Genomic DNA, 10575 nt, shown 5'->3' on the forward strand with positions numbered 1-10575 from the left:
ATGTTTGAACTAGCTAGGGTGTGACAGTCGTCAACCTCTTTCTGGTTGAACTCGGCAGCAGAGTCTTTTGTCTCTGCCGTTCCTGTTCCGATAGCGGGCTCAGTGGTGCATGTCTGCAGGTCGCCCAAGATGGACCCGGGGATGGTCTTTCCGGCGGCCCTCCGGCGGCAGCCATACCGCGCACGCCCTTGCCAAGAGTCGCCGGCGGTGATGAAAACCTAGAGCGATCGATCTGGTTGATTAACTACTTCGGTCTCCTGAGACGGACCTTCTAATTTATCCACGTCAGCCATCAAACCTGGGCCGGGCCTGGTTCTGTGTACAGTTCCTGGCCCAGTCGAGGAGGGAGACACAAACCTGGACCGAAACTGATTCGGCGCATTAACTTCCCTGGGCCAAGACCACCGTCCGAAGGGGAAAAACGAGAGAATACAGCGAGAACGGCGGCGGCGGCGGCGGCGCCACACTTGCCGGCGATGTACGCGGAAACGGAGCCCGGCGGCGCCGCGGAGCGCACGGCGTTCCGGCGGGCCGAGAAGCAGTACAAGCTCTACAAGCCACCCAGTCGCAAGGGCAGGTCGAAATCCAGGTCTCTCTCTCTCCCTGTCTCTCTGCCATCTCTGTGCGGAAACAGCATAGCAGAACCCTGACTTTTCAAGCGCTACAGGGGCAAGCAAGCCGGTGGTGGTGGGTTTGGCGGCGGCGGGGACCTGTCCGCGGTGGTCGACTTCCACGCGCTGCTTGCTGCCGGAGAAGGCGAGCTGCCCGCCGGGATCCGGAGGTGCGACCGCGCCAGCTTCCACCTGCCCGTGTTCTGCTTCCTCGACCGGCCGGGTAACTCCACAATTTCTCCCAATATTGCTTTGTTTTCGATACTTACGATTATTCTTGATCCAGTTTGGATTTCTGTTCTTACAAATTTGCAAGTCAGGACATTGCATTTGAACAGCGGCAACTTGCAAAATTTCTTCCTGATTCTGGTTTTGGGTCATAAAATTATTTCTTACTCCCTCCGTCCCGTAATATAACAACTATATTATGGGACGGAGGGAGTAATTGTTTATTCCAGTGCTTGTGCAATTTTCACATTAATGCTAACTTTGTCCCAAACATGAGCGGCAGAGAATGTCAAATTTTCATATGGAACTCATGATTTCCCTTAACGCCTCCTATGTGGAACATATGCTATGCCTGAACTATTATGTCAGCAAGTTCTTCATCATGAGTAGATCTGTATATGTGTATCCAAAAAGGAGGACGAATGGCATCATAACTTTTGAGTAATTAGGGTTTTGCTTGCCTATTTATGTCAACATTTCAGGTTCCAACACTTGATCGTCACACCTAATATCCATCAATCATCGTAATCTCATTATAATGTTCGTTTGTGAAATAGTACTGATAATACCCTTCGCGCCTCAATTTTTGTAGGATTCTATTTCATCCCTGGTGCTCTATCAACTGAGGAACAATGCTATTGGATCAGGGAAAGCTTGAAAACATTCCCACAGCCTCCTAATAGAACTAACTTGACTGCTACATACGGTCCAATTTCTGACTTGTTCATCGCTGCTAAAAACCAAAAGATTTTGGTTGAAGTGCAAAGTTCCAATGGCCAAGAAAGAGTTGAGCAGAATAATGTTGGGGAAAATGCACATCCGGGTAAATTCAAATTTGTGGATGGCTCAGAGATCCAAAAGGAGGAAAGACCTAAGTCGACCATGGCAGCTGCTCTTGTGCGCAAGCTCCGGTGGAGCACCCTTGGCTTGCAATTTGATTGGTCAAAAGTATGTATGTACAATAAATGTGTCTTTATTTTCATTTTTCTTGAATTTAATTCTTTTAGCTTGTGATGGTATTAAAATTTGATGCTTTACATATGAATATGAATAAACCAGCAGGCATAATTTTCTTCAAATTTTTCTGCAGTTGTGACAAACAAGCCCAATTCATTATAATCATATTATGATGATGATGAATTCATAATTCCATGTTAGCGCATAACAAGTTTTATTACTTAAGGAGCTTTGTTTGCTTATGATAGTTCTTCCTTGAAAGCTATTTTTAAGCATGATGATCTCTGAAATCATTATGCAACTAATCCCAGTGTGCATACATCATACGCTAATATCATGATGTAACTTATTCTCGTACTCAGCCATGAAACTTGATAGCTGCAATCTCTTGCGCGGTGCTCGCAGTTAATTAAAATCATGTACTTATTGCACTGTAAGATACGCTTTTGGTCGCAACTGCATATTAACCAGTTCCTGTTTCTGTCAGCGTAACTATGATGTATCGCTTCCACACAACAAGATTCCAGATGACCTTGCTACTCTAGCAAAAAAGATGGCTGTTCCAGCAATGCCTTCTGGAGAAGAATTCACTGCAGAAGCGGCCATCGTTAACTATTATGGTCCAAGTATGTAGCTTGTCTTTTCAAACAGTGAATAACCTAACCTCGTAGATATACTGATATACACCATGGCACATTACCTCGAAGTTGCATGCTTGCCTCTCTGTCCATACAACAATAAGCTTTGACTTCTGTAGGCGACATGCTTGGTGGCCATGTTGATGACATGGAAGCAGATTGGACAAAACCTATTGTGAGCATAAGGTACTACGGTTCAGTTGCTTATATAATGATCTTCATTTGAGTGTAGTCTCTTACTTTTTTGTTGTTTTAGTTTGGGTTGCAAGTGTATTTTTCTGCTTGGAGGGAAGACAAGGGATGAAGCTCCAACGCCAATGTTCCTGCGAAGTGGTGATATTGTACTGATGGCTGGGGAAGCACGAGAGCGCTTCCATGGTAATTTATTTATTTTTAATGGGAAAAATTTATGTCTTAATAAGAAAGTAAACTGAAATACCATGGATCATCAGCTTTGTAGAATAACCCATGGCCTCTATTCTACAGGTGTCCCACGGATCTTCACAGAGGGTGACCAGCAAGATATCTCTGGGCTGGTATCAGAACTATCTGATGGTGATGACCGCTTTATATTGGACTACATTCATAATTCAAGGATAAATATCAACATAAGACAAGTATACTGAAGCTACTTTAGTTATTATTGAAAGTTTGCTCTCCTGCTGCCTCTCGGGCCTACACTAGATGAGCAATTGTTTGATTAACTGTGTCTGGAGTTTGTTTCTGAAATGTTGCTGGAAGATGGGGTAATTTATTGATCGGGGGAAGCGTTCATCTTCTTTCAAAGGGTAGGCCTTCCATGGACAGGGCATTTTTGATAGTTTCGTACCCTCAGCAAGACCCCAGTTATCATTAAAAAAATCCAGCTAATGCGAGAGAATGTAAATCACTTAATGGCTTACTGCCTGATGTGTGAGAAGTTGTTCATCTTGAGTATTCTTTTCCAGGAAATTTACTTGCCAATATCTCTATCTGTTGATTCGTTGAACAAAAACGTACCTTCTGCAGTGCAGATGGACAAGCTACATGTAAATTGGTCAGATGGGTTCATATTTTTTCAGCCAGTGTCCTATCAAATATAGAAATGTTTGGGCACAATTCAAAGTCACGGAGAAGTCAGCAATTTGACATGTGATCTTCTTGTGTTGGCTCTTAGTCTTACCATAGGTCATTATGTCAATATTCAGTCGTCTCCTTAACTGCCTTCGTTTTCGTCCCTTTGTCGATCGATAATGGCAACTCATTGTCTCCATGGAAAATAAGAAATAAAATTGTATTTGCTTAAACTGGATGTTTTGACAAGGTTGTGTCATCAAGGTTAATTGTATGCATTTGGGGTTAAGTGAATGTATGGCAAGAAGCTGTGTACACTATTTGTAGCCTTTCCGGTGGCAAAATGCAGATAATATAAGTAGAACAGCTGTAGTCTTTTCACTTAGCAAAGTGCAGATTACATGAAGTAAAGCTGGATGGCAATTATATGCTTCTTGTATGGGCAGAATACAACCATCGGCTATAGTAGAGGGAGAAGACTGGATGGGATGTAAATCTCTCATCTCATCAAACATGTGAACTATTTCTCAACAATCTCTTGGATCTGCTCCGGAGTCAAGATTGATGCACTGGTATCGAAATCAGCACTCTCCAACTGCTTGCGCAACTGCATTGGCAATAATGTCAAGGTAAGCGTTATGCATTGCTTCTTCTGCTGATAAACGGTCAAAACAAAACTCTGGTTGTGTATGTTTTACTGAAAGGGGACGAGCATAGAGAACATACAGTCTCAAGTATGACAGATTGGCTCTCGGGGCTGTATTTTCTAATTTGAACAAACATCTCCAGTTGCTGCAACAGCAATTAAAAGGATCTAATTACCATCTTCAATACAGTTAAGATGGATGTTTTGAAGAAGGCACTATAAAAACATCTTTGCCTCACCTGTTGTTGCAATTCCTGTTGAGTGTGCATTTTCTCGGCAAACTCTAGAGGCTCAAGCTCGGCCTCGTCAATAGCCATCTCTTCTCTATCAAATTAATGGGGAAATAATCAGAACATGGCTTTTAGACAATAGTTCAGGTCAAGTTTGTAAACCACAAACTATTCTTGCCAGAGAGCAGAGGGCAGGTAACTGTGGCTTTATATTCATTTTACTTGTTCCGTTTTATAGCTGGTGGATTAACTGATACAGCTCTTTTCCTTGAAAATAAATAAATAAAAGAACACACCACTACACAGATCAACGTGGACTATATTCAAACTTGCACTACCATATAAGTTGTTTTAATTAGAAAAATTAATATGTCACTGAATTATGTAAAGGCCATGCAACATTGGAACTAATATATGAATCTATGGGGTGTAACATACACAAATGAGATCAGAAAACTGCTAAATCCAAAATAGTGAATAAATAAATTAAGGTTTACTGGCAGGTCTCTTAGCCCACTACTACCTCCGTCCGGCTTTATTAGGCCCCCTCTTATTTTGGGCTAAAGTTTGACAATAAATTTCACTAATAAATTGTATAATATGTGTCACAAAAAACTATACTATGAGAAAGCTCTTTCAAATACAAAGCTAACAATATGCTTTTTGTATCATATAATTTATATTTTATTAGTTTGATAGATGATCAAAGTTTGACCCAAAATATACAAGAAAAAAAATCAGTAGGCTCTCACTTGGCAACAAACTGGTAGAATTTAATCATCAAATCCATGTCATTCTCATACACGACGTTCACCTTTCCCAGGCAGCTAATACCAAAACCTGGATCTGATGTTCAGAACATGTCAGCGTAAGTCATGCATGAAACATTACTGTATATATCAAGTCAAAGAAAATCATGATTCATTCAGAACCCTTCTATAAGAAAAATAAATTAGCAATCTTACTTAGCGTACAAGTGACAAGTAGAAGTTTGATTTTTTTTTTTTTACATTTACAAAGCATTTTATAGACTTGACGCAACAAGGACTCCATGGAAGACGGCGAATTGATTCCAAAGCGCTGAAGATTACAACATGATGCATTTGGACACAGTTGAAGCAGAAACTAGAAACATTTGGTGATGTCTTTGCGTTGGTCAGCTATGAGCAATTGGTTGTTCAGATTTTTGACTTGCATCCAAGATCACTACACTGTTGCTGCTGTGGACTCATAGTTTTCTACCAGACCAAACTCACGATCGATTTATCACATAACAAAAGATTGATTTCCTTTATTATTCAGCACAAATATTTTTCAATCGGCATCGTGTATTCTACGTACCTGAAGCTGCATTGTGTTGCAACCCATCATATGAAGAGAGATTTAATTTAAGAAGTAAAATTCCTAGTAAATGAATACACTGATCATGGCTGTAAGGCAGTGGCAGCAACAGTGGGCTATTGGCTAAACAGTAACTCCATGTATGGCACATGTACTCACTGTCAATACCTAGCATTTGACAGGAAGTATGGACCTCTTCAATAAACTAAATTTCCATACATCAGGATATGTTACATAGCTTTACAAATATGCTACTCCCTCCGATTCATATTAATTGTCACTCACTTAGTACAAGGTACAAAGTTGTACTAAGTGAGCGACAATTAATATGGATCGGCGGGAGTACCAATCGTTGAAATCTTTCTAGTTTCTACATGACTAAATTCTGCATTTGGGCATCACTACTAACATAGACATGGTAGGCCATTGTCAATTCGAACCTCACATCTGCACAAGAATCGCTGGAGCGAAGCAAGCCAGAAAAGACATGGAGCTAAGAATGCAGTTAGGAACATATACCGATCCCCATCTCGCGAAGGATCTCCTCTTGCACCTCGGTGGTCACCGCCACGGCCTCCTGTGGAACAAGAAGAACACACGGATACTGTAAGAGGGAGGCTCCACACGAACTAAACCATCTACCATCCAATCCAAGTCGGTCACATTTCAAGAATTGTCCAAACTGAATGAAATTACAGAGGACCGAGTCAATTCACTTCAATTGCATCTGCACAAATTACAGATACTACTACTGCTGCTAGCAAAGGAATGCGGGGGAAAGAACAGAGAAAGATTTCCAACCTGCTTGTCGCTGACGGCGTCGGCGATTCGGTCCTTGAACTCTGGAACTCCGCGGCAAAGACCACGATTAGGAAGGGGAGGAAAGTGACGGGGGATCAGTGTTGAAGGAAAATAAGTCGGCGGGATGGGATGGGAGACCTGGGAGCGAGGTGAGGAAGGAGAAGCGGGAGAAGAGGTGGAGCAGCTGCTCCCTCGTCATCATGCTCCCGCCGCCGGCCGCCGTCGCCATGGCAGCTCCCCACACTCCCTCCTCGAGTCCTACGGTCCTACCAACCTTTGTGTGGCTCGTGCTGCTCCTCCTGAGCGAATCCGGATCTCTTATGGGCCTGGGCCATGCCGGGCCGTACAGGGCTCATCTAGTTCCGCTCTAAGTTTCTCAATCTGAACAGAAATGAAACAAGTTTCCTGAAAAAACAAACGAGATCTCACTAACTTGAGGAATTCAGACCCAATTTCTCCATACCTGTTTTTGCTAGTAGCAGAGGGCCATTCGTGCCTTTTAAAAACCCAAGATGAATCACCTCACCTCAGTGGATTTCGAGTAGCTCCGTCGGCTCCATCGATAAGCCACTTGCTTTTTGCAGATGATAGCCTGCTGTTTGTTAAAGCCAGTTCTTTTGAAGCAAATGAGTTGTCTTCTTTGATGGATAATTATTGCAATGCCTCGGGCCAGAGAATAAACTTATCAAAATCCTCGGTGTTTTTCAGTAAGGGCTGCCCAACTTCTCTCAAAATCGAGGTAAGGAATGCAGTGAATATTATAAATGAATCGCTTACAGATAGATATCTGGGAATGCCATCTGATGTGGGTAATTGCAAGAATGGAGCTTTCAAATTTTTAAAAAGAGTCTGGAACAAGGTAAAAGGGTGGACGGAGAAGCTTCCGTCAGCGGGAGGCAAAGAAGTTTTGATTAAATCTGTTGCACAGGCGGTCACTGCATATTCCATGTCTTGCTTCAAACTTCCCCGTGGCCTTTGTGAGCACATTAACTCATTGATCGGAAAATTTTGGTGGGGCGGCAAAGAAGGGCAGAGGAAGCCAAGTTGGGTCTCCTGGAGTACAATGACTAGGTCGAAATATTGTGGAGGGCTTGGATTTCGTGCCATAGAGCTTTTCAATCTAGCCCTCCTAGCCAGACAGGCGTGGAGAATCTTAACGGGTCCAGTATCCCTCGGCGCTCGAGTACTGAAGGCCAAGTACCACCTTGGTGTTGATTTTTTTCACTCTGAGTTGGGCTCGGCTCCTTCACAAATCTGGCAGGCCACTATGGATGGCCTGGATGTTCGCACCCAAGGGCTGATCAGGCGCATCGGTGATGGACTCACCAAACACATATGGGAACGGAACTAGCTGCCGAGACTAGCCAACATGAGACCTATATTAAGCAGGGTTGCAGACCCACCTTAGTGGGTCGGTCAACTGATTCTGTCGAGTGCGGATTGGGACCGAGTTGTTGTCTCGGAGATCTTTCTACCAACGGATGTGCGGGCAATCATGTCCATACCCTTGTGCACTAGACACATTGATGAGTTTCGTCCTAGGTACATAAAAAGAACATAGCTTCCTCTGTTCGATCTGCCTACCGCATGCTTGTTGACACCAAAATGAGGAGAGAAGCATGGCTTGAGGGTCGTGCTAATTCTTTAGACACTAGCAGAGAAACCAAGGCTTGGGAGAATCTATGGAAAGTTGATGTTCCGTCCAAAGTAAAAATCTTCTTATGGAGTCTCGCCCAACAGTCAATTCCCACAGCGGATGTGCTAAACCATCGGAATATGTTGACCAGCACAACGTGCAGTTTATGCGGGGCTGAAGATTCATGTCAACACTCTTTGCTTCATTGCACAGTAGCTTGGTATGATTGGGCGCTACTGAAGGAAATATGCCCTGGAGGCAATAATAAAGTTGTTATTTTATATTTCCTTATTCATGATAAAGTTTTATTATTCATGCTAGAATTGTATTAATCGGAAACTTAAATACATGTGTGAATACATAAACAAATACCGTGTCCCTAGTAAGCCTCTACTAGACTAGCTCGTTGATCAAAGATGGCTAAGGTTTCCTAACCATAGACATGTGTTGTCATTTGATAACGGGATCACATCATTAGGAGAATGATGTGATGGACAAGACCATCCGTTAGCTTAGCATATTGATCGTTCAGTTTATCGCTATTGCTTTCTTCATGTCAAATACATATTCCTTTGACTATGAGATTTTGCAACTCCCGGACACCGGAGGAATACCTTGTGTGCTATCAAACGTCAATGTAACTGGGTGATCATAAAGATGCTCTACAGGTATCTCCGAAGGTGTTTATTGAGTTGGCATAGATCGATATTAGGATTTGCCACTCCGTGTATCGGAGAGGTATCTCTGGGCCCTCTCGGTAATACACATCATAAGCTTGCAAGTAAATGACTAAGGAGTTAGTCACGAGGTGATGTATTACGAAACGAGTAAAAAGACTTGCTGGTAACGAGATTGAACTAGGTATAGAGATACCGACGATCGAATCTTGGGCAAGTAACATACCGATAGAAAAGGGGAATTACGTATGTTGTCATGACAGTTCGACCGATAAAGATCTTCGTAGAATATGTAGGAGCCAATATGGGCATCCAGTTTCCGCTATTGGTTATTGACCGGGGAGGAGTCTCGGTCATGTCTACATAGTTCTCGAACCCGTAGGGTCCGCAAGCTTAACGTTCGTTGACGATATAGTATTATATGAGTTATGTGATTTGGTGACCGAATGTTTTTGGAGTCCCGGATGAGATCAAGGACATGACGAGGAGTCTCGAAATGGTCGAGAGGTAAATATTGATATATAGGACGATGATATTTGGACATCGGAAGTGATTCGGAGGGTACCGGGTACTTATCGAGTCACCGGAAAGGAGTTTTGGGCACCCCCGGCAAAGATATGGGCCTTATGGGCCAAGAGAGGGAACACACTAGCCCACAAGGGGCTGGTGCGCCCCTATAGTGGCCGACCCTATGAGCAGGAGAAGGAAAGAGGGGAGGGAAAGGAAAGTGTGGAGTAGGACTCCCCCTTCTTTCCCTCCCCCCTCTTTCCTTCCCCCTTGTTGATACAAGGAAGGGGGCGTAGGGCAAGGCAGCAGCCCTAGGGCTGCCTCCATGTCTCTTGGGGCGCCCTAGGGGCTGCCTCCTCCCCTCCCACCTATATATACATGGGTAGGGAGTGCAACACAAAGAACACAACATTGTCTTAGCCATGTGCGGCGCCCCGTCCATCGTTTACTCCCTCGGTCATATTTTCGTAGTGCTTAGTCGAAACCCCGCGGAGATCACATCACCGTCACCATCACCACGCTGTCGTGCTACCGGAACTCATCTACTACTTCGACCATCTTGCTGGATCAAGAAGGCGAGGACGTCACCGAGATGAACGTGTGCTGAACGCGGAGGTGCCGTACGTTCGGTACTTGATCGGTTGGATCGCGAAGAAGTTTATGCATAGATGATATGCACGAGTAGAACACAAAGAGTTGTGGGCGGTAATAGTCATACTTCTTACCACCAATGTCTTATTTTGATTCGGCGGTATTGTGGGATGAAGTGGCCCGAACCAACCTTACATGTCCACGCACATGAGACCGGTTCCACCGACAGGCATGCAACTAGTTTTGCATAAAGGTGGCTCGCAGGTGTATGTTTCTCCTACTTTAGTTGAATCGAATTTGACTATGGACGGTCCTTGAAGAAGGTTAAAACAACAAACTTGGTGAAACACTGTTGTGGTTTTATGCGTAGGTAAGAATGGTTCTTGCTAGAAGCCCATAGCAGCCACGTAAAACTTGCAACAACAAAGTAGAGGATGTCTAACTTGTTTTTGCAGGGCATGTTGTGGTGTGGTATGGTCAAGACATGATGTGATAAATGTTATTGTATGAGATGATCATGTTTTGTAAGTTATCGACAGCCGGCAGGAGCCTTATGGTTGTCTCTTTATTGTATGAAATGCAAACGTCATGTAATTGCTTTACGTTATCACTATGCATCAGCGATAGTTGTAGAAGCAATAGTTGGCGAGATGACCACG

The 10575-nt window shown here is 43.6% G+C and overlaps 2 protein-coding genes across 4 annotated transcripts; one reads left to right on the top strand and one right to left on the bottom strand.

Moving 5' to 3' along the window:
* The first annotated feature begins 380 nt into the window (after positions 1 to 380).
* On the top strand, positions 381 to 3385 carry LOC125542379 (alpha-ketoglutarate-dependent dioxygenase alkB). The gene is made up of 7 exons (XM_048705400.1): positions 381 to 589; positions 668 to 834; positions 1432 to 1787; positions 2284 to 2422; positions 2554 to 2620; positions 2691 to 2812; positions 2921 to 3385. Exons 1-7 carry the CDS (start codon positions 477 to 479, stop codon positions 3058 to 3060), a joined length of 1104 nt encoding a protein of 367 aa, XP_048561357.1. The 5' UTR covers positions 381 to 476; the 3' UTR covers positions 3061 to 3385.
* A 457-nt stretch (positions 3386 to 3842) lies between these two features.
* LOC125542380 lies at positions 3843 to 6843 on the bottom strand. Of its 3 annotated transcripts, none has more exons than XM_048705402.1 (7): positions 6644 to 6842; positions 6506 to 6546; positions 6224 to 6281; positions 5116 to 5209; positions 4373 to 4457; positions 4214 to 4279; positions 3843 to 4094 (listed from the first exon to the last, which is right to left on the bottom strand). In XM_048705402.1, exons 1-7 carry the CDS (start codon positions 6732 to 6734, stop codon positions 4008 to 4010), a joined length of 522 nt encoding a protein of 173 aa, XP_048561359.1. In that variant the 5' UTR covers positions 6735 to 6842; the 3' UTR covers positions 3843 to 4007. The 3 variants fall into 3 exon arrangements, with proteins under 3 accessions (XP_048561359.1, XP_048561358.1, XP_048561360.1); XM_048705401.1 differs by having other exon boundaries at positions 4214 to 4288; XM_048705403.1 differs by lacking the exon at positions 4214 to 4279 and having other exon boundaries at positions 6644 to 6843.
* Between the last annotated feature and the right edge of the window lie 3732 nt (positions 6844 to 10575).

The sequence above is a fragment of the Triticum urartu genome, chromosome 3 (assembly GCF_003073215.2).
Source record: "Triticum urartu cultivar G1812 chromosome 3, Tu2.1, whole genome shotgun sequence".
NCBI lineage: Eukaryota > Viridiplantae > Streptophyta > Magnoliopsida > Poales > Poaceae > Triticum > Triticum urartu.

Bases quoted from the DNA above. Each gene is read 5' to 3' on its own strand.
- LOC125542379 (XM_048705400.1), top strand. From the start codon at position 477: ATGTACGCGGAAACGGAGCCCGGCGGCGCCGCGGAGCGCACGGCGTTC. The intron at 835-1,431 runs GTAACTCCACAA...CAATTTTTGTAG, and splicing joins CTGCTTCCTCGACCGGCCGG to GATTCTATTTCATCCCTGGT. The intron at 2,423-2,553 runs GTATGTAGCTTG...TGACTTCTGTAG, and splicing joins CGTTAACTATTATGGTCCAA to GCGACATGCTTGGTGGCCAT.
- LOC125542380 (XM_048705401.1), bottom strand. From the start codon at position 6,734: ATGGCGACGGCGGCCGGCGGCGGGAGCATGATGACGAGGGAGCAGCTG. The intron at 6,547-6,643 runs GTCTCCCATCCC...GCGGAGTTCCAG, and splicing joins CTTCCTCACCTCGCTCCCAG to AGTTCAAGGACCGAATCGCC. The intron at 6,282-6,505 runs GTTGGAAATCTT...CTTGTTCCACAG, and splicing joins ACGCCGTCAGCGACAAGCAG to GAGGCCGTGGCGGTGACCAC.